The following is a 22,938-nucleotide window of genomic DNA, read 5'->3' on the forward strand; positions in this document are numbered from 1 at the left end:
TATACTTTAATCGGGTCTTGTTCTATCCAACAATAAAGAGAACTTCTCCAAGAGTTGAAGCGCCTTTCTCCCCTGCTCTAATTCTAAGGTTTTAAATTAGTTTATTTTCTTTTTAACACTCTATGTTGTCAGACACCGAAACACTTCTGGCAAACAATTTTATCTCTCTCTAGGCTCATGTGTCCCACCCACTGCAGCAATTGTTATTAGATGCATGAACTTAGAATACTTTATTACTTCAGCTTGTCTTCCCTGTGAGGGAGAGGAAATATAATTCTCCCCCTTAATCCTCTTAAGTTTGTAGTTGAGACAGAGTCTGAAGCAGGAGAGTTAGTAAGAGAAGGAAGTTTGTCAGCGCATGACACATACATCACACGGGAGAACACACAGGGCACAGGGCAGGAGACTGGCTTATTTAACTATCTAACGGAGAACCATACATTTCATTACTTATTTGTCTTAGTTACTGTTCTATTGCTCTGAAGAGACACCATAACCGAGGCAACTCTTATAAAAGAAAGCATTAGTTAGGGGCTGGCGTACAGTCTCAGAGGTTCAGTTCATTGTCATCATGACTGGGAGCATGGCGTCAGGCAGGGCAGGCATGGTGCTGGAGAAGTAGTTAAGAGATAGATCCCGATTCAGAGAGGGAGGGAAAAAAGAGAGAGGGGGGAGGGAGAGGGAGGGAGTCTGGCAAGAGCTTTTGAAACCTCAAGCCCACCCTCCCAGTGACACACTTCCTCCCAAAAGGCCACACCTCCTAATTCTTTCAAATAGTGCCACTCCCTGGTGACTATTCAAACCACCACTTTATTTATTTATGTGTGTGTGTGTGTGTGTGTATGTGTGGTGTGTGTTTGTATAGATATACATGCTGTGGCTTGAATGTGGAGATCAGAGGACACCTTGCAGACCTTGGTTCTCTTCTTCCACCATATTGGTCTCTAGGGTGGAACTCTGGTCTTCAGCCTTCAGGGGTAAAATGCCTTTATGCCCCACCCCCAACCCCAGTCATCCTGCCAGCATTTTGAGAATAATAAATTGCAAAGCAATGACAAAACAAAGCAAAGCAGCTGTGAGCTTCCAGGGGAATTTTGGGAAGGGCAGTGCTGGGGGGGCTCTGGGGGAGAGGCTAGTTGAGAAAAGTCTGCAGAGTCTCAGTTTCTGAGCTGCAGAGGTCTGCAGAGGAGAATGTACCTCCTCTCTTTGGGTAGGAACTAGCGGGGGAAGATTAGAGGGGTCTATGTTTTTAGGAGTCTCTGTCCTGTTTCTAGGAAAACAGACAGGGCAAGCAGATAGCTCCCCTGTGCCCTGTCTTCAGCTGAGTAGTTCTTCATATTTACAGCAGGTGTGTTCTGGTTTACTTCCAAAGAAAGCAAGACATGAAGCCCTTGGGATGGCCGGGCGGGGGCATAAGACAGGTTCCTAATTACATATGATGTCCAATTTCGTACCATAACATGTTTGTTAACACTAGGATTTCTGAATGATGCAGACTAGTGCCAACCTGTGACAGGTTTTACCTTTTCATAGGAAATAAGAAAAGATAAGTATGTGAGGTAGTTGTTTTTGTGTTTGTTTGTTTTGAGACAGGGTTTCTCTGTAGACTACAGCTAGCCTCAAACTCAGAGATATGTCAGCTTCTGCCTCCAGAGTGCTGGGACTAAAGGCATGCGTTTCCACACCTGACCAGTTTATTTTATTTTGTTTTAATAGGATAATTGCTGTTAGTCTTAATTGTATATGCTGATTTAGAAAATCTGTTCCTCTAATAGACAAGGAGAGAAAGAGCCTGAGGTTAGTCAAGCAGGAATTGAAATAAGTCCAGTTGAAGTCCCTGCAAAACTGGATTGCTTGGTACCCATGTTCACACTGTTAAATGCAAACTGTTAAATGCTGGGGATACAAACGAGTGCTGTATTAATCTACTCAGCTCTCCAGTGAGACACGAGTGACTGGCTCCTCAAACAACAGAAACATGTTTCCCAGATCTGGAAAAGTCCCAGATCTGGATGCCAGGAGGGTTGGGTTTGGGCAAAGGTTCTCTCCCTGATGTGCATGACTGGCCACCTTCTCACTGTGTCGTAATGGGGCAGGGAAGAGAGGGCACTTTCCATCCCTACTGTCCAAAGGGCACTAATGCATTATGACAACATCCTTATGACCTCAGTTAACCCCAGTGGTCTTCCAAAGCCATATGTCCAAATGCTGTCACTTGAGGTGTCGGGGTTTCATTGTGGATTTGAACACAGAAGCACACACATGTTAATCCATAACACATATGATTACATTGAGGACCCGGAAAGAGTTAAATCTTTCCTTGGTTAAATTGTTCCCAAGTTTGGGGAACAACAACAAAATGAGACAACTTGCTGACTTGGGCTTTAAGGTTTCACACTCGAAGGCCTAACCCTGGAAACTGGGGTGGGGGTGTGGGTGGAGGGGACACCCCTGCACCTGAGAATGCTAAGGAAAAGATGTAGCAAGCCTCCTCATAACTAGAAGTCTATGGGTGTTTGTTTGTTTTACAACTCAGAGCAAGAATATTCTATGACACCCAAAAATTATATAAAATTCCATTTTCAATGTCCTTACGTGCAGTTTGGATTACAAACATCCTTGTTCACTTACAAGTTTCAAGTGCTGCTCAGAGGATACAAAGGCAGGGCCAGCTGGCTACAACAGAGCCTGCAGTATGTACTGTCTGGCCCCCTACAGGAGAAGTTTGTCAATCCCTGATCTACGAACTTAGCCAATAACATGCTTTTTCTACTTCCAAGTCCAAACAGGCTGAAAATACCACCTTAGAAAGATATGGAAGCAGTGTCCCAGGGTCCTCAGTCCCAGAACTTGGGATAGGCCTGGAGTGTCCGCATGAATTGTCGATACCTGGCTATTCCAACAAAGAACTAGGAGGGAAAGACAAGTCGTCTACTTGTGGGAGGAAAGGACAAAAAAAGAGCTACAGTGTTCAGTTGATGTTTCCGGTTTCATCTCTTAAAGTCTGGCCCATATACAACTAGAACAGGGTCTGGCCAGTATAGAGCTGGGTTTATCTGCCCTCAAGCCTCCACTCCTTGGCTGCCACACATCCTCAGGTGACAGGAAGAGAGAGAAATGGGAGCTAAGAGTGGTACCTGGTCACTCACTATCAGTGGCATTTTTCCAGTTGAGCCACTTTCATTGTTTCTGACCTGCTTTTGTTTTGTCCCCGCCCCTTTCCCTGCTCCGTGTACACAAAGGTGATCTTAAAGGACGTGGACTCGCTTCTCTACGTGGACACTGACGTCCTCTTTCTGCGGCCCGTGGACGACATCTGGAAGCTTCTGAGGCAGTTTAACTCCACCCAGCTTGCTGCCATGGCCCCAGAGCATGAAATCCCTAAGATTGGCTGGTACAGCCGCTTTGCCCGGCATCCTTTCTACGGCTCCGCTGGGGTTAACTCAGGGGTCATGCTCATGAACTTGACTCGCATACGAAGTACCCAGTTCAAGGTAAGGAAGACCTTGAAAATGCCAACTGAAGACCGGGAGTTAAGGGTGATGGTGGCAAACCCCTTAAATCCTAGTACTCAGGAGGCAGGGACAAGCATATCTCTGAATTCGAGGCCAGCCTGATCTACAGAGTGAGTTCCAGGAGAGACGGAACAACACGGAAAAACACTGTATTAAAAAAAAAAAGGGGGGGGGGCTGGAAAGATGGCTCAGTGGCTAAGGGCACTGACTGCTCTTCCAGAGGTCCTGAGTTCAATTCCCAGCAACCACATGGTGGCTCACAACCATCTCTAATAGGATCAGATGCCCTCTTCTGGTGTGTCTGAAGTGTATTCATATAAATAAATATTATAAATATTAAATAAATATTAAAAATAAATAAATATTAAATAAATAAATAAATAAATAAATATTAAAAAAAAAAAAAACCCAGGAGTTAGCCTTTTTAGTAGGGACAGGCTATGGCTGTCGATGGAAGGATCCAGAGGAAAGTATTTGAGAAACGTTGTGGAATTTTGCTCTGAAAAGCTCAGGTGGCTATGGAATGTGAAACTTCATAGTCTCCATTTAGAAAAAACTATGTGATGTTTCTGAATTATTTAGTGTCTGAACTGTGCTTATCCAAGACGTCGAAGCTCATGACCAGTCAGAATGACTCTGGAGGTGTATTTATGTGAGTGCGCTGAGCGATCTCTGTGCATCGCTCGCTGATCAGGGTCTCTTTTCTACTAGTTAAAAAATAAATAAGAAGAATCAAAATGAAGGTCTTTAGATGATAGTCCCCATTCTCCTTGCGTTAAGAATAGGAGGCTGGGAGATAACTAGCCCAGTTGGTAAAGTGCTTCCCTTGCAAGCCTGAGGACCTGTGTTCAATCCACATGTTAAAAAAAAAAAAAAAAGCCAGAAAATATTTTAAAAGCCAGGCAATGGTGGTACATGCTTTTAATCCCAGTACTCAGGAAGCAGAGGCAGGAGAATCTCTGAGTTCAAGGCTAGCCTGGACTACAGAGTGAGTTCTAGGATAGCTAGGGCTACACAGAGAAACCATGTCTTGAAACAAAACAAAACAAAAGCCAGATGTGGCTTATCATCCCAGTGCTGGAGAGGCCAAGGCAGGTAGATTTCTGGGGCTCACTGGCCAGCTAGCATATTCTAGGTGGTAAGTTCTAGGCCACTGAGAGATCTCATCTCATAAAACAAGTAGATGGTCTCCAAGAAACAACATTTGATGTTCATTGACCTCCACAAACACTTGCAAAAGACATGCTCACGTTCACCTACATACAGGTTTGCACCACCACACACGTGAATGTGCACATACCTATACACACATAAACCAAAAAAAAAAAAAAAAAAAAAAAAAAAAGAAGAAGAATAAGAAGAATAGCCGGTGTGTGGTCTGTACAAGGCTTCAATACCAAAACAATGACAAATAAAAAAGAACAGGCTAGAGTCACAGTAGTTAAAAGGTCCAGTGCCCACATGGCAGCTCACAACCATCTGTAACCAGAGTATCCTCTTCTAGCCTTCATGGGCACCTGGCACACATGTGCACAGATATCCATGCACACAAAACACTCTGTGTTAGTTAGGGTTTCATTGCTGTGAAGAGACACCATGACCAAGGCAACTCTTATAAGGACAGCATTTAATTGGGGCTGGCTTACAGTTTCAGAGGTTCAGTCCATTATCATCATGACGGGAAGCATGGCAGTGTGTAGGCAGACATGGTGCTGGAGGAGCTGAGAGTTCTCCATCTTGATCTGAAGGCACCCAGGAGAGACTCTTCCACAGGCAGCCATGAGCACTGGGAGCCCTCAGAACCCACCTACACAGTGACACACTCCTGCCAACAAGGCCACACCTATTCGCACAAGGCCACACCTCCTAGTAGTAGCATTTCCCATGGGCCAAGTATTTTTAAATTACCACACACCCACCCATACATATAAATTTTAAACATTTAAAAACAACAGGCTAATCTGTATATTACTAGCAGTAATACAATTTCCAAAAATCTCAAGTGAAGAAAAAAAATGATCATACTTTTATGCCTTAGAAATTTCTAGAAAAATGCCCAAGAGACCTTTAATTGTTCATTGTAGATGCTTTGGTAGAAAGTAGGAATGTGATCTAGAAAGGGCAGCAGAAAAAATACACTTTGTAACTTTTTATCCTAATGTACAACTTGAATACTTCAGTTGTGGGTGTGTTACTTTTAGTTTAAAAGTAATTTTTCTGAAACAAGGACAGGATGGATTTGGTGGCACACACCTATAACCACAGCATTTTGGGGGTAAGTGCAGGGGCCCCACATTGAAGGCCAGCTGGGGATATAGTGCAAGACGTTCCAAAATTTGTCAATTAAATGAAGGGATAAAGAAAGATGGTTTCCCCATTAAATTAATGCTTTGACTCTGTGGTCACTGTTTTCTTTCTTCACAGATATAAAATAGTCCTAAGATAATTTTTTTAAATGAACAAAGCTAAGAAAGAGATATAATTTCAGCATGTGTTTTAGAAATCACAGGCATGATCTGGAGAGACGACTCGGTGGGTAAAAATGTATGTGGTACCAACCTGATGACTGGAGTTCAGAACCCTAGAACCCATGTAAAACTGGATGCATTGCCCAATGGGCTGCAACCCCAGCACACTAAAGGTCCAGACAGGAGCAATGCTGCAAGTTATCAGTCAGCTAGCCTGGAATCAGCAGCAAAGAGATGTGTCTCAAGCAAGGTTGAAAAAGCAGGGCCTGCTATCAGAAGGCTGTCATGTCATCTCATTCGAGTGTGTGTGCTTGCTTCCACACACACAAACGGGCATTCTCACACATCTCACACACCTCAGAAAAGGCTGATGAGATGGCCCAGCAGGGAAGAGTTGGGGCAGGGGGCTTCCTCCTGACAACACAAGCCTGGTGCCCTGAATTCCATCTCTGCAACCCACATAAAGGTAGGAGAAAAGCAACTTCATGAGGCTGTCCTCCAGGACCTCCACATGTACCCCACGGCACATTGTCTCTCTCTCTCTCTCTCTCTCTCTCTCTCTCTCTCTCTCTCTCTCTCTCTCTCTCACACACTCAAATAATAGACAAAATTTAAAATAAAAAATGGAAAAGATAAAACCATAGAGCCCTCTCCACTTTCTGGTCCACCCTGCACCCATGAGTACATCCCCCCAAACTTCACCTGAAGTTTTGCTTTGCTTGGTTCTGTGACCAGAGTAGCAGGGCCACACCTGCATTTGCTCTTTCTCAAGGATAAAAGAAAGCCGTCCCCGTTTTCACAGGACAAGGCACACTTGCTTTGCCTCAACTGCTTTCATGGTTCTCTCTCTTCCAGAACAGCCTGATACCAACAGGCCTGGCTTGGGAGGAGATGCTGCTCCCGCTGTACCAGAAGTATAAGAATGCCATCACGTGGGGAGACCAGGATTTATTAAATATTATTTTTTATTTCAACCCAGGTAAGTGCTCTTTTCAGAATGCCACTGTGTAGGAGTATGCCCACCTCATTTCACAGGGGACATTCCTGGCCTAGGCTGCCACTGATGGACCGACCTACAGGGTACACAGAGAAGCCTGTGTTCCTGCCCACCCCTGTATCTGCCCCCTGGGTATCTGCGGAGGCAGGGCCCTGGCAACTGAGACAAAAGGCCAAATATTGGGGCCTCCAACGCTGCTCTCCGGTTTTAGAGAGTATCTTTGTAGTCTTGTCTCACTATTCTTCCAAGAAGTGCAGTGCAAAGTGGCATAAGCCCCAAAGTCAGATGACTCCATTGTCGTCTCAGCACAAGACCCTCTCGGTGGCGCAGCTGCTAAGATGTCGGTCCCCAGGGGTTTGTTTTGTTATCTAGAGCAAAAGAAAATTTTATATGTTGTTAACTTGGTAGCTGAGGGTGGGAGTGGGGGAAGGTATCCTGGTTGTTGTTGTTTTGTTTTGTTTTTGTGAACTCCACCCAAGTTAGGGTCCTTTGTGAAGAAGGAATTTCAATTGAGAAAAATGACTCCTTCAAACAGGCCTGTAGGCGACTCTGTGGGGCATTTTCTCAATTAATGATTGGTGTGGGAGGCCCGGGCCACACCACTGGGCGGCTGGTTCTGAGCTGTTGAGCAAGCTCTGGAGAGCAAGCCAATAAGCAGAGATCCTCTATGGGCTCTGCTCCTGTTCCTGCTCCAGGTTTCTGCCCTGACTTTCATCAGTGCTGGACTGTTACCTGAAGTATTAGATGAAATAAACCCTTTCCTCCCCATGATCATGGTCTTTATCACAGTGAATAGAAACATAATGAGAACAAAGAGAGATGAACATTTCTGTCTCTGTTTTCATATTAATGCCTAAATCTAATAACAGCTTCTTCTTCCCATGTCTACCCTCTGCTAAAAACTTATTTAATTTCATTAAAATAAAAACCATGGAAAACTCTCTAGGGGAAATAAAGTAATCCTTTATTTATATATTTGAATCTGGACACTCCCTGTCAGTCCTGCCTTTCCTGATGTTGAGACCCATGTTGATAAAGATTCAGCCTGTGTTACATGTCACCCTTAAAGTACTTGTGGATCAGAAAAAGAAGCCGGGCAGTGGTGGCGCACACCTTTAATCCCAGCACTTGGGAGGCAGAGGCAGGCAGATTTCTGAGTTCGAGGCCAGCCTGGTCTACAGAGTGAGTTTCAGGGCAGCCAGGGCTACACAGAGAAACCCTGTCTTGAAAAAACAAAACAAACAAAAAAAAGTACTTGTGGATCAGAAAAAGAAAAACATCTGCCATGTCTAATTCCATAGGGGAAAGAAAATAAGGAGGTCAGTATGGGTGACTTTTAATTCATCCCCCTACACACACATACACACATACACACACACACACACACACACAGAGAGAGAGAGAGAGAGAGAGAGAGAGAGAGAGAGAGAGAGAGAGAGAGATTGTCTTTTCTGTAGGTGAAGATGCATTAGTTGGGGTTTTAGGGCCCTGGAGACAGTCCAGCGGACACTGGTTAAATAAGCAGATGGTGTCTCGTAGAAACAAGGAGTAGGAATGACCACAGGCTCAGCCCAGCAAGGGCAGCAGGAGGAGACTTGATGGGGAATGCTGGTGACATGCACCTTCTCCTGGTGATGCCATGGGACCCAGCAGGGATTGCAGGTGGCATGTACCCCTCCCACTGATTCTGTAGGGCCCAGTGGGGAATCCAGGTGACATGCATCCCCCCCCCCCTGATTTTCTTTATTCCTCTCTTTGAAGGTTGTCCTGTGCTCCTCAGACCTTAAAGCAAAGTACTGAAATCTGCTATGGCTCCAGCCACCCACAGAGGCTAGATTTATGCCAATTCCACACTCCCAGGGGAGAAGTCACAGGGCTCTGGTGGGGATTAGCAGGGCCAGCATAGAGTTCCTGAATAATGGCTGGCTGTACCAGTGTTAGCTTTCTCCCCAATGTGACCCAATGTCTGACAGAGACAACTTTATGAAGACAGATTTGTTGAACTCATGGTTTTGGAGTTATCAATCTGGGACAATCTGGAGAAACAGCTCACACCATGTTCTCATAGAATGTGCCAGATGCAGCTTACATCCTGGCTGTCAGGGATTGGGGGTGGGCTTGGGCCAGGTAGAGCCTTCAAAGGCTTATTCCCACTGATGAACTTCTTCCAGGTAGACACAGTCTCCTAAAGTTTCCAGCTAGTGCCACCAGCTGGAGAACAGTGCTCAAAATCTGAGCTTATGGGGCATTTTATATTCGCACTGTAACAACTAGTAACCAAGAGGCAGGTATTAGCATAGAGCGGCAGACCGAGGTCAGGGTGTATACAGCTAAAGGTCATGCCAGGCAACAGAAATAACTAACCCAAGAGGTTTACTGGGGGAGAACAAAGGGGCACATGAGAAAGAGATAGAGACAGAGAGACAGACTGGGAGACAGAAAGAGTGAGAGAGAGCCATGATGCCCAGAGGGACCTTTTAAAGGATGTGTGTGTTGCTATGCAACTATTAGCAACAATGGAAATGTACTGTACCTGGCGGCAGCTGGTGATGACATAAGCTGCCGGTGCTGGGTAGCTGGAAGGCAGGATGAGGAAACTTAATTTACAGCAACAGGTGCTGGTCTAAGCCTTCTCTTTTTCCGTCTTCATAATGACTGTCACAAGTGAGTGTTCTGTTGCTGTGAAGAGAAGACATTTAACTGGGGCTGGCTTACAGAGTCAGAGGTTTATTAGTCCATTATCATCCGCAGCAGACGCATGGCAGCACACAGACAGACATGGTGCTGGAGAAGTAATTGTGGGTGCGACATCCAGATCCACTGACAGCAGGAAGAGAGAGAGTCAGGGCTCGGGAGTGAGCTTTTTGAGACCTCAAAGCCCACCCCTAGTGACATACTTCCTCCAGCAAGGCCACACCTTCTAATCCTTTCAAATAATGCTACTCCCGGGAGACCAAATCTTGAAATCTATAGGCCCGTGGGGGCCATTCTCATTCAAATCACCATAATGATGCGACATCTTACTGAGAGGAAAGAGGTAATGATTGTCAGCAGAGCTAATGAGGAGCAACACAGGTGTATACAACCAAGATACACACTCAATTCCAGCCCTAGGGAGGCAGCAGGGAACATCTTAAACTGGGATGGAGGACCCTAGAGCACCAGACAGATAACCTAGCATGGGCATTTTGACTCTGTTGTTTCTTTAAATAAGGCATTTTAGAGGCTGGAGAGATGACTCCATGATGAAAAACGTGTCCATCCCTTGCAAAAGACCTAAGTTCAGTTCCCAGCAACCTCATGAGGCAGCTCATAACTGCCTGAAACTCCAGCTCCAAAGGATGTTAGACCTCTGATTTCCGCAGGCACCTGCACTCATGTGCACGTACCCATGTGGACACACACACAAACACCCCACCACCATTGCCATGACCACCATCACCATCCTTAAAAATAAAAAGAATCTTTTTTAAAAAGGGTGTTTTCTTCACTTGTCACATGGTTAGAACTATCTGACGTGAGCATCTTCGTCCATAGTCTCAAGCTGAGAATGAACCTCTGGAAAAACACCGTGGCTTTGCCACAAATCGTCTTAGCTTATTGAACTTAGCATATTATCTTAGCTGATTCAAACCACCACAGTGGCTTGAATAAGAATGGCCTCCATAGGCTCATCTATTTGAATGCCTAGTGTTGGCATTTACTCTAGGCTCCACCCCACAGTTACCTGGCAACAGCCAGGTGTGCCTGACTCACTATAAAAGGGGCTGCTTGCCCCTCCTCACTCTCTTGCTTCCTTCTCTTCTCCTCTTGCTCCTGATCCTTACATCCTCACACTCTCTCTCCCCATTCCCCTCCCCCCTCTCTCCCCGTGCTCTCATATGGATGTGGCCTCTATTCCTCTTCTTCTTCTTCTTTCTCCTTCTCCTTCCCTTCTCCTTCTCCTTCCCTTCTCCTTCCTTCTCCTTCTCCTCCTTCTCCTTCTCCTTCTCCTTCTCCTCCTTCTCCTTCTCTTCCTCCTCCTCTTCTTCCTCCTCTTCCTCCTCCTCCTCCTCCTCCCTTCTCCCTTCCTTCTCCTTCTCCTCCTTCTCCTTCTCCTCCTCCTCCTCCTCCCTTCTCCCTTCTCCCTTCCTTCTCCTTCTCCTTCTCCTTCTCCTTCTCCTTCTCCTTCTCCTTCTCCTTCTCCTCCTCCTCCTCCTCCTCCTCCTCCTCCTCCTCCTCCTCCTCCTCCTCCTCCTCCTCCTCCTTCTCCTTCTTCTCCTCCTCCTCCTCCTCCTTTTCTTCCTCCTCTTCCTTCTCTTCCTCCTCCTCCTTCCTTCTGTCTCTCTGTGTGTCTCTCTCTGTCTCTCTCTCTGTCTCTGTCTCTCTCTCTCTCTCTCTCTCTCTCTCTCTCTCTCTCTCTCTCTCTCCTTCTATGTCTTTCTCTCAACTCCTCTCCCCATGCCCTGAATAAACTCTATTTTATAAGATACGTGTAGCTGGTACCTCAGGGGGAAGGGATGCCTCAGCATGGGCCTGCAGAGGCTCCCTTCCCCCACACCATACTGTGCCTCCACCAAACATATTCCTTCCTTCTTTCCATTCTTTTTATAAAACACAACACCTAGTCACTAGGGAATGGCACTGTTTAGAGGATTAGGAGGTGTGGCCTTTTAGGAGGAAGTGTGAGACTGAAGGCAGGCTCTGAGGGTTCCAAGCTCGTGCTGTTACGGGTTCCAGAGGCTTTCTCTTTTGCTACCTGGGATCCAGACATAGACCTCTCAGCTACTGCTCCAGTACCTTATCTACCTGCATGCCACCATACTTCCTGCCATGATGAGGCTGAGCTAAACCTCAGAAAGTGTAAGCAAGCCGAGTCAAATGCTTTCTTTTATAAGAGTTGCCATGGTCATGGTGTCTCTTCCCAGCAGTGGAACACTGACTAAGACAGGATCTGTAACACTGAAAACAGCTTTGTACTTTAACTTTGTACTTTTTTTTTTTTCATTTTTAAATGACAGTGCCTTGCCTTTCATTGGGGCTGAGCCCAGCTGGGTCTGATGCCCTGGGTGTCTCCTTCTGAGGCCCATTGAGCCAAAGATACTGTGACATAATTATGAAGTTGTTCAAGATCCTGATTCTTAGCAGAGCCCGGTCAGGAACCAAGAACTCTGGTCCAAGAACAGTGAACTCACTCACTGGTCTTTGTGTGGCTGTTTGATCCCATTTTACACTTACCTGTATTAAACATTAGCTGTCTCTACCAAACATCTAAGGATAGCCACCTCCTATAAGTTTTTTTTTTTTTTCCACTTATTTTGTATGTGGACTTTCTGCAACCTGGAACCAACTGTTTTCTGTTTTGTTTTTTTTAAGATGTGTCACCTTTAGCATTGTAAAGAAGAGGGTGATGATATTGCCTGAAGCCTAGGAGATAAACATGTTTATCGATGAAGCTTATTGGGTTGCTATGGACAAAGCCACGCACCGATGAGAGTCTCCTGTAGCCAGGAACCTGCTTACTGAGATGTATTTAAAAGTCATTAGCTAAACACTGTTGCAAACCCCCTGCCATAATTAGACAGTAAGCTTGTGGGTATGTGAGTGCCTGGCTGGGTTACAGGCTGCCTCAAGAGGAGGCTAATGAAGCCCATGGGGACTGTGCAGGCAGATGGTCCCATGGGACATTTCCTGGTATGTGAGCCAGGGTGGCTTCTTCCAGAATGGAAGGCTGAGCTCACATTGTATGTGGGTAGGGGGAGGGTTTGTTCATGTCTATGCATACATGTATGTGTGGTACATGCATGTGGAAAATGGAGGCCAGAGGTTGACTTTGGGCATCTTCCTCAATCACACTCCACCTGATTTTCTTTTTGGAGGCAGGCTCTTTCATTGAACCTGTAGCTTGCCTTGTTGGCTAGACTGGCTGGCCAGCAAACCTGAAGGGTACTCCTCTTGTCTCCGTTTCCCCAGCTGTAGGATTACAGGTATATGCTGGTGCACCTGGCTTTTACATGGATGCTGGGGATCAAACTTAGGTCTTCGTGCCTGCAGGACAAGCACTTTACCAGCTGAGCCGTCTCTTCAGCCCCTGAGCTCATGCCTTGACAACTGGGCTTGAGTTTAATAGAAAGAGAAAACCTGACCAAAACCCAAGGGAGCTCTGTCAGGATGAACGAGCTTCAGTCTCAGAGATTAAAACTCCACTCAAGGGACTGAAGAGATAACTCAGTGGTTAAGAGCACTGAATGCTCTTCCAGAGGACCCAGGTTCAATTCCCAGCACCCACATGGCAGCTCACAGCTGTCTTTATCTCTAGTACCAGGGGATCCCACATTCTCACACAGACACGCAAAACACCAATGCATATCACACACACACACACACACACACACACACATTTTCCAGTCAGCTACATGGGTCAGGTAAAGCCAGGCTTTCTGGAGGCTGTCTTTGGATGCTTCCAAGGACTGTAGTTATTGCTTCAGACTCCAGAGTCCACTTAGCTGTGGCATCTTTCCTTCTTAAGAGATTCCAGTGTCTGACAGAATTCTCTGTTTTTCCAGTTCAGCCTGATTGCCGTGCAATGCTTAAGAGATCACAGCAAATAAAGATGGTTTTCTTACAGTTGGGAGAGAAATAGACCCGCTGTAAGACTATCCTTAGTGTGGTTGCAAGGGGCCAGAGGAGCAGTTTTCCCACCCGCCATATATGTCTGCTACCACTTTGGGCAAATTTCTAGAAAATACTGCAAAGAAAGTAAAGCCAGCCAGGTATAAATGGCAATGCAAAGCATCCCACCAGAAGAGAAGTGTAGAGTTCCCTAAGGAAGAGAGAAGAACCAGCCTGCCCATGGCATGTACTCAGTAGACCAGGAGTATGAGATGTTAGAGAGTCAGGAAGATCTCCTATGGGACACACATGGGAGGGCCCCTGTCACACAGGTCAAATCTTAGTGATGGCTTTATTTTGGTTCCTCATTTCTCACCGTTCCCAGGACTCCCAGAGCTCTGGCCTTGGGTGTTTGGCTACATTGAATGAACACCACTGTGCAAAAACACTAAGCCTCAGGCCATAGTGTGTGCTGTGTCCTGAAGTAGGGTCCTGGTTCTTCCTCCCAGCCCCATGCTCCCAGAAGACTCAGACTCATAATATATTTACAAATACCTTGGCCATATAGCTAGGCTCTTCTCTGACTAGATATCACTTAAGATATTCCATTTATTCTAGCCTACATTCTGCCACATGGCTGGTTACCTATCCTCAGGTACCATGCTTCTATCATGTCACATCTTAATAGCTACTCTACCACCTGACTCTTCTATCCCCTCCCCCCCACACACACACACACTCTCACTCTCACAGGGAGAGAGAGAGAGAGAGAGAGAGAAAATAAGCATCTCGCCACACAGACTAGCTATCAGGTAACAGTTCTGCCTCCCGATCCTGAGTGCTGGGATTATAGGTGTACAGCACCACCACAACCAAATACAATTATCACGGTGTAAGAGCCTCCATTCTGTTGCTGGAGGGTAGTAATTGAGTGGCAAGCTCATCTTTCTGTGAAGTTAAAATGATCAGGCACGAGCCACTCCGAAATCTTCAGCACCCACTGGGTATGAATCATCCGAACTGCAAGTGGGCCCTGGCACTGTGTAGACTCGTCAAAGTTGTCTATCATTAATGGCTATCATCCATAGAGAACCAGTTAATGTCTCTCTCTCTCTCTCTCTTTTTTTTTTTTAAATATAACTTCAAGAGAGAAAATAGCAAAGACCAAGGGATTCAAGAAACGGTGACTTGAATTTCCTTTTTTTTTTTTTTTTAATTTGTTTTTGGGCAGAATACTGTGTGACCCGTATTCAGCCTTCTCTGTGGTGTATGCTTAGCCTCCCTGATCCTCCTCCTGTTCCTAAGATGCACAGTTCAGACAGTAACTCATACAAAGTTACCCTGTAATAAACAGACACATCTGAGTATTTGGGGGTGGGGGTGGAGGGATGGAGGGTATACACTGAGGGGTGTGTGTGTACATGTGTGGTGTGTGTGTACATACCAGAGGACAACCATGGGTGTAGTTTCTCAACTACTACACACCTCAGCTGGGGGACAGGATCTCTCATTGGCCTGGAACGCACCATATAGGCTAGGCCAACTGGCCAGTGAGCTACAGGGTTCTTGTTGTCTCTGCTTGAAAATGCAAAGATGCTGCCATGCCTGGCTACTTTTACATGAGCTCTGGGAATCAATCAGGCCTTCAAGATTGTATAACAAGCACTTTGCCAACTAAGCTATCCCCTGGACCAAATCTTACTTTTTATGCCTGCCCACTTTCTTCTTTCCTTTCTTCTTTCCTTCCTTCCTTCCTTCCTTCCTTCCTTCCTTCCTTCCTTCCTTCTTACCTGTCTGTGTTTCTTTCTTTCTGTCTTTCCTTCTTTCTTGGTTTGGGTTTTTTGATTTGGTAAGTGTCCCCATTGCTGAACAGAATTGTTCTTTCCCCCCACCCCCATCTCACGCTGTCCAATAGCCCTGCCCTCCAGTGAATCTCTGCTAAACCAGTCAGACCATCCATTCCCTGGTTTCTACATCCTGCAAACCCAACAGCAGAATCCGTGGCTGGCTTACCCAGGCAGCAGGGCTGAGAAGCCAGCATTAATTAGTCCCCACCCCAGCTCCTCTTTTGTGATCTCTCCACTTGACAAAACCTTTCCAGAGAAATGATTCATTGCTCACACTCTTGGGCCGTCCTGTGTGCTTGGCACATGTTTGCTGTGTATCTGATTTGTTTTCCCTCTTGGGGTTCTAGGGATTGAACATAGGGTTTCATGAATGTTAAGCAACTTCTCATCCTCAGCCTAACCTATTTTAATAAACAAAACCAGGAAGATCCTGTTAGTTCCATGTTACAAATGAGGAGACTGGGGTGTCTAGAAGTGAAGTGGCCAGTTCCAGGTTCCACCGTTCATGAGTGAGTAGTTGGGGTTCAGACCCAAGTGTGCTGATTAGTCTTTGTCAGTTTGACACAGGAAAAACCACAGTTGAGTAATTAATTCTATTATGTTGGCCAGTGGGTATATCTGTGGGGTATTAATTTCTTGATTAATGGTTGAAGTGGGAGGGCCCCACACACTGTGGGTGATGCCTCCCCCGGGGCAAGTAGTCCAACATTGTATAAGAAAGCAAAGTGGGCAAGTCATGGAGAGCAAGCCAGTAAGCAGCATTCCTCTACGACTTCTGCCTCAGTGCCTGCCTGCAGCTTCCTGCCTTGAGCTCCGGTCCTAATTTCCTTTGGTGATAAACTGTTATCTGGAAGATGGTATGAAATAAACCCCTTCCTCTCCAAGGTGGTTTTGGGACATGGTGTTCATCATAGCAACAGAGAAACTAAGACACTAGGCTATTTTGTTGTCCTGGTTTAACTCCTGGTTTTCGATGCTGTTTGCCTTTTTCCACCATTACTCACGGGGGTGCCCCTTCGATCATTGATCTCAGAGTTTAAACAAGTGTGGTATATTTGACCTGGGACTCATGGCCACACTCATAAGCATTGAAATTGTGCATAGTGTGTGGTTTCTAAATTGTGCATAGTGTGTGGTTTTAAGCACTGGACACACAAGTGACAGCTGGCACTGACCGTAGCTGTATCTCTTCCTCTGTTGCCACCAGAATGTCTCTATGTGTTCCCCTGCCAGTGGAACTACCGCCCTGATCACTGCATGTATGGAAGCAACTGCAAAGACGCTGAGCGGGAAGGCGTGTCTGTTCTGCATGGCAACCGTGGCGTCTACCATGACGACAAGCAGCCCACTTTCCGAGCGCTCTATGAAGCAATCCGGGATGTAAGTGTGCTCTTCAAAGCACCATTCAACAGATGTATGCTTACCAGCGTGATGCACTTCAAGTGCTGTGGTTCACAGGTGCCTTGAATGCCAAATATTCCCAAAGATAACTCCTATGCCTTTTACCATCCTGTAGAGTAAGAGTTACGGGGAAAGAAAATGCAACAAAAATAAGATTGTTTTATTTAGCTCTAGCTAAGCATGTTGCCTGGTTACCAGCTCTAAGGTCTTAAACAATCACGTCTCAGACTGGTCAGTTAGAAGCTGCCACATTGAAAGCAGCAGCTGGTCGGTTTCTTTCTTTGTTTGTGTATGTGTGTGTACATGTTTGTGTCTTCTGTATGTCCATGTGTGGTGAGTGTGCCTATGGAGACCAGAGGTTGACACTGGATGTTTTCCTCAATCACTGTCCACCATTTTTAAATGTGTGTATGGGTGTTTTGCCTGCCTGCATGCCTGTGCACCACGTGTGCCTGGTGTCCTTGGAGGACATAAGACGGCATTGAATCTCCTGGAATTAGAATTATAGAGGACCGTGAGACACCATGTGGGTGCTAGGAATCGAGCCCATGTTCTCTGGCAGAGCAGCCAGTGCCTTTAACTACTGAGCCATTTCTCCAGCCCCTCTACGTTATATTTTGAGACGTAACCTAGAGTGCCCCGGTTTGACTAGTAAACCCAAAGATCCTACCGTCTGTACCTCCCCAGTGCTGGGATTATAGGCATGTTCTGACACACACAGCTTTTTACATGGGTCCTGGGGATCAGATTGAGGTCCTTAAGTTTGCGTACAAACTCTTTGCTAACTGAGCCATATCCTTAGCCGACCAAGCCCTATTGACTTAAATAAAGTGCAAGCAAAAAGCAAAAAAGAGGTGCCTACCATCTGTACCATCAAAGGGAATATGTAGGAGTTGTGTGGATGCCTCCTGGATGGTAGGAATCTTCTTATAGCCAGGAGGTCTTGAGCTATATATATCAAGAACCATGAGCCAGAAGTGGGGAGCCAGAGCCCTGTAGCTGTATGTGTTCGGTTTCAGAGATCACGTATGGTAGAGCCCCTTCCCTGTGGTTTTACTTCGCATGGTTTCAGTCGCCATGTCCAACCATGGTCCAAAAATATTACATGGAAAACCCCAGAGTTGCGCGCTTTGTAAGTTGTAAACTGTGGGCTGTTTCCAGGAACATGAAATTTGATGCCATCCTGCTCCGTCCTGCCAGGGACGTGAATCACCTCTTTGTACATGTATCCACACGGGATATGTTACTCACCCTCCATTAGTGTAGCAGCCACAAGGTGTCCAGTCTGTAGGGTTCTGTACTTACTCATCATGGTCTCAGGCATCCACCAAGAGTGTAGGAATGTACCCCCATGAATAAAGGGTGATATTATGTACAATGCTGCCATGGAGGGAGTGGAACCTCATACAATTTAAGCCCACTCTTTCTTCCTTGAAGAGATATGTGAACACGGGCTTAGGAGTGACTCAGGGTTGTGTGAACGATTCCCTTGGGAAATTCTGCGTTGCCCCCTTACCTTTTACCTTGCTATTGAGATGACTAGCAGGAAGCCATCAGCAGGTATTTACAAGGAGTGCCCTCCGTAAGCTGTCCCTCCAAGATGCACAGCAGGGATCAGCAGATTTTTTTCAACATGATGAATCTATAGGAGATTTGTGTTTTGGCATTCATGAATAAGGTCACGGGGAACACAGTGACCTTTTCCATTCTTGCACTGCCATTGGCTGAATTGGCATTCCAACAGCAGAGGTTATTGGTTGTGACTGTGCCCAAACTATTTGCTGTCTACCCCTCCCTACCCCCAACAAGAACTGTTTGCTGATCCCCCTGATATAGACTGTATTAAAGATTTTTTTTTCTTCTTCTTGAAGATCTGGGAACCCAGTGCTGGCATTCAGATCTATATGCACATGCCACAGCCATGTGTGCAGGTCAGAGAACAACCTCGGATGTTGTTCCTCACCTTCTTCCTTGTGACGGCAAGGTCTCTGTCCTTTACTGCTTCGTGTGTCAGAATAGCTGGTCCATGGGATTCTGAGGACTGCACTATCTCTGTCTCCCATCCTACCATACGAGCACAGGAATTACAGATACATGCTACTTGTGGGTTCTGGGCTTCCAGACATAGGTCCTCACACTTTGTGGCAAGCACTCTATCCACTGAGCCATCCCCTGGCCTGTACTGCATCTTTGTGACCCATCCCCCAGCCTGTAATGCATCTCTCTGTATGAAGGTGAGCATTTTACTAAAGAATTCCGGTTCTGGAGATGCCAGGGCTGTCCTCCCCACAGGGGATCACTTACCAGGCATCTAAGCACCTCTTCTCCTGCTTCCTGCTGTTTAGTTTTTAAAAGGGCAAGTAATTGAATCACACAATCCGTTATGTACTCGGTGACATTCACACACTTGGTTATGCAAACACTGACTCAAGGGGGAAACCCATCCCCAGCACGGGTGGAAGTCAAGAAAGCATGCAGCCTCGTGGGCTCCACTTTCCCTTGTGATCTGGCCCTGCTTGGGGATTGAGCAATTGTGGCTGAGTTATGAGTCATCCTGCTCTGTTCTCTTGGGGATCAGAAAGGCAGCCAAATGACTCTGTCTTAAACAGTTCTACATAATCACTCCGTGGGGTTCCACAGTTTAGCCCTAAAAGACAGTTTTCATTCAGGCATTTCCATCGGGACAGTCACTAGCTCCAAATCAACGTGGGAGTGAATATGTGTTCCCCTACACCCGCCTTCTACTGGGCTGTGATGTTCTTGCCATATGCAAAAGGACCAGAGCTGGCTTTCTGCCTGTTGGACCTAAGCTCAAACCCCAGTTCTATCACCCTCTGATTAGTCATTAACTGCTGTTACCTTACTGAGTGAGCCTCAGTTGGTTTCATCATCGTAAAATGACAATAATAATAGAGGGATGGAGAGATGGCTCAGCAGCTAAGAGCACTAGCAGCTCTTCCAGAGGACCCCGGTTCAATTCCCAGCATCCACATGGCAGCTCACAAGTGTCTGTAACTCGAGTTCCGGAGGATCCACCACCCTCACCCAGACATACATGCAGACAAAACACCAATGCATATGAAATAAGAATAATAAAGTAAGTTTAAAAAGCAAAATAAAATGAAGATAATAATGTTACCTTCTAAGGTCTAGAGAAATGGCTCAGAGGTCAAGAGTAATTGCTCTTTCAAAAGAACCGAGTTCCGTTCCCAGTATGCATGTCAGGTGACTCATAGTCACTTATGACTCCAGCTCAACAGAGTCCAACAAACTCTTCTGGCTTCTGTGGACACACGTGTAGCATGTGTGTGTGTGTGTATGTGTGTGTGCACGCGTGCGGTGAGAGAGACTTTTTTAAAAGTATTAGCTCCCTAATGAGATATTTATGAGGATTAACAAAATTACGGCTTTTAAACTTTAATCACACACCTGACAGTTGTATTCAGTATTTAGACATTGTTCTAATGGCAAGCATTTTACATCTGTTTTTTTCCCTAGTGTGTTGTCTTTCTTTCTCATATGCACACAGCCTAACCCTGCATATATGTGCTTGTATGATGAATTGGTCTGACTGCTCCCTGTCATGACCCTCCTAACATCATCACACAGATACTCTTCAGTAATTCTTTCAACAGTCACCTATAAAGCCGACTACTTTAGGCAGGAATAATTCCAGTTGCCTGGAATTTGGAGGCTAGCAATATAGACCAAGCCCTGTGGTTGAGATCTCTGTTCTAGCTAGGCAGTGGTAGAGCATACCTTTAATTCCATGAGAAGCAGGTGGATCTCTGAGTTTGAGGCCAGCCTGGTCCAAGGAGTGAGTTCCCAGACAGCCAGGGCTCTATAGAGAAACCCTGTCTTAAAAAACAAACAAACAAAAATCTCTGTTCTAGTATAAAAAGTTTTCTGTAACAAAGAAAGATCCTATCAAAATGGAAAGATTTAAAGTTCTAAGAGGAACAGGTAGGATGTTTCAGCAGGCAGGTTGTCAGGGAAAGCCTGTGCCAGCCTGGGACTGGGTCAGGTGGGGGCATTCATGGGGAAACCCAGGGAAGATCTTGCCAACCAGAGACACAATCAGGAAACTCCCCAGTGGGGAAGGAAGTAGGTGTACCAGGGCACAGGAAGATCATCACCTCAGCCACCATGGAGAGATAATGGGAGGGTAGAAGGTGAGGCAGGGTTCCAGATCACCTGGAGCTTTAGAAGCAAGAGTTAGACTGCAGTCTGGGCAGGAAAGTGACAGCTGTGACTTACGGTGGCTTATGTCAACTAATTGCAGACTTTCGAGAGGAAGGAGGCACCAGGCTGTTTGTGAGGTTGATAGCCAGAACTGACATAGAGGGAGTTTGTGTGGAAGTGGGAAAGTAGGCAGGCAGGGCTGTGGAGATGGGACTTCTGGTTGTCTGGCTGAGGGTTGTGGGAGAAAGCAACTGTGTCCCGGGCCCGAGCTGGTGTATGGCTCATTTTCAAGATACCTCACCACCTTGGTGATCCACAAGCTGAAGCAATGTTTCTGATGTCCTTGAACAACTGGGGGACTTGTTCTACGAAAGTAGATACCCATCCACTCTGCTCTGGGGCTAGAGTGGCTTGCCCTTTGACCTTTCTGTTTCTCCCTCTTTGTCTCCCTAGGGTTTTCATTGGCGAGCGTTAAACTCTGACTTGATCTACCAGCTTTCCTTTCTCTTTCGATAGGATGGTGATTAAGCTTGGCACATGCTCTTCTGTTGGGTTTATCCAAGTAGTCCAAAAGATTTATTTTGGAAAATTCTACTCTTTCGTATATCCCACAAGAATATTAAGAGACATTAAACAAGTCAAATCTTCACATGTTCAATACTGAGTGAATTTTTAAAACTCAAAATGATCACTGACCTTTGGCCTCTTGATTACTCCCCCCCCACCCCCCCACCCCTGCCTTTCACACTTGACCCTATGTTATGGATCAAACTCAGAACTTTGGAATGCTAAGCAAGTGCTTTGACGGTGAACCCCAGCCCCAGCCTGGTGCCTAGAATGTTTTGCTAAGACACCTGTATTTGCTCAACTCTTGGCTTTCTGTAGCCACCATAGACATGCCCTTAAGTTTCTTAGATGGCAAATAAATAAACAAGTTAACTAATCAGTTAATTAATTGATTAATAGGTGCTGGAGAGATTACTCCTTGATTAAGAGTGTAAGAAATACCTGACCACCGTTGAGAATAGACCACTCCAGACCACGCGGTTCTAAGGGGGAGAAGGTTTATTCAGGAGATGGGGCAAAGGTGGGGAGAGGACGGTGGAAAGAGAAGAGAGAAGAGGAGTAGAGGCCGGCCATGACCACGTGGAGAGAGAGGAAGGGGGAAGGGGACAGAGAGAGAGGGTGTAAGAGCGGGGAGTAAGAGAGTAAGAGAGCAAGAGAGCGAGGAGGGGGCAAGCAGCCCCTTTTATAGTGTATCGGCCTACCTGGCGGTTGCTAGGTAACTGTAGGGAGGAGCATACCTGGCTGTTGCCAGGTAATTGGGGAGGTGGAGTTTAGACGGAATACTAACAAAGAGCACTTGTTGCTTTTGCAGAGGATCCAGGTTCAAATTCCAGCACCCACATAGTGACTCATAACTGCCTGTAATTCTAGTTCCAATGAATCTAGTACTCTCTTCTGACCTCTGTGGGTACCAGGCATGCAGGTAGCATTTATACATCCACGCATATGCATAAGATAAAAAATAAATAAGTCTTTTGAAAATAAGAAACTCAGTGTTTTGTTTGGGGTAGATTTCAAATGATTGTCTGCTTTAGCCTTGTGTTCTACCCCTTAGACATAGACACTGTCTCCAGACTTGAAGAACCTTAGGAAGCTAAGCAAATCATATTTTGGGGGTTGTTTGGGGGTTGTTGGGCATCATGGTATAGGCCTATAATCCCAATACACTAGAAGTGAAGGCAAAAGAATTCCAAGTTCAAGGTTAGTCTTAGTTATAGAAGACTCTACTTCAAAAAATATATATATATAGAGAGAGGAAACAGAATTGAGGGGCCAGAGATTTGCATGATTCCATGGGACTGTACCATTGGCCCAAAACTTAGTAAGCTTACAGTGTGTTTTGTATTTTAATGAGTGACTTGTGTTTTAAA

At 45.8% G+C, this 22,938-nt stretch overlaps 1 protein-coding gene across 1 annotated transcript in view; it reads left to right on the forward strand.

The window, feature by feature from the left end:
• Nucleotides 1-22,938, forward strand: part of Gxylt2 (glucoside xylosyltransferase 2) — a 96,722-nt gene that overhangs the window by 64,166 nt on the left and 9,618 nt on the right. Inside the window, exons 4-6 of the mRNA XM_034512104.2 lie at nt 3,243-3,494; nt 6,839-6,962; nt 16,626-16,798. Of these exons, the coding sequence (XP_034367995.1) occupies nt 3,243-3,494; nt 6,839-6,962; nt 16,626-16,798 (549 nt within the window). The remainder of the gene's footprint in view (nt 1-3,242; nt 3,495-6,838; nt 6,963-16,625; nt 16,799-22,938) is intronic.

Source organism: Arvicanthis niloticus, chromosome 9 (assembly GCF_011762505.2).
Source record: "Arvicanthis niloticus isolate mArvNil1 chromosome 9, mArvNil1.pat.X, whole genome shotgun sequence".
In the NCBI taxonomy this organism is placed as follows: domain Eukaryota; kingdom Metazoa; phylum Chordata; class Mammalia; order Rodentia; family Muridae; genus Arvicanthis; species Arvicanthis niloticus.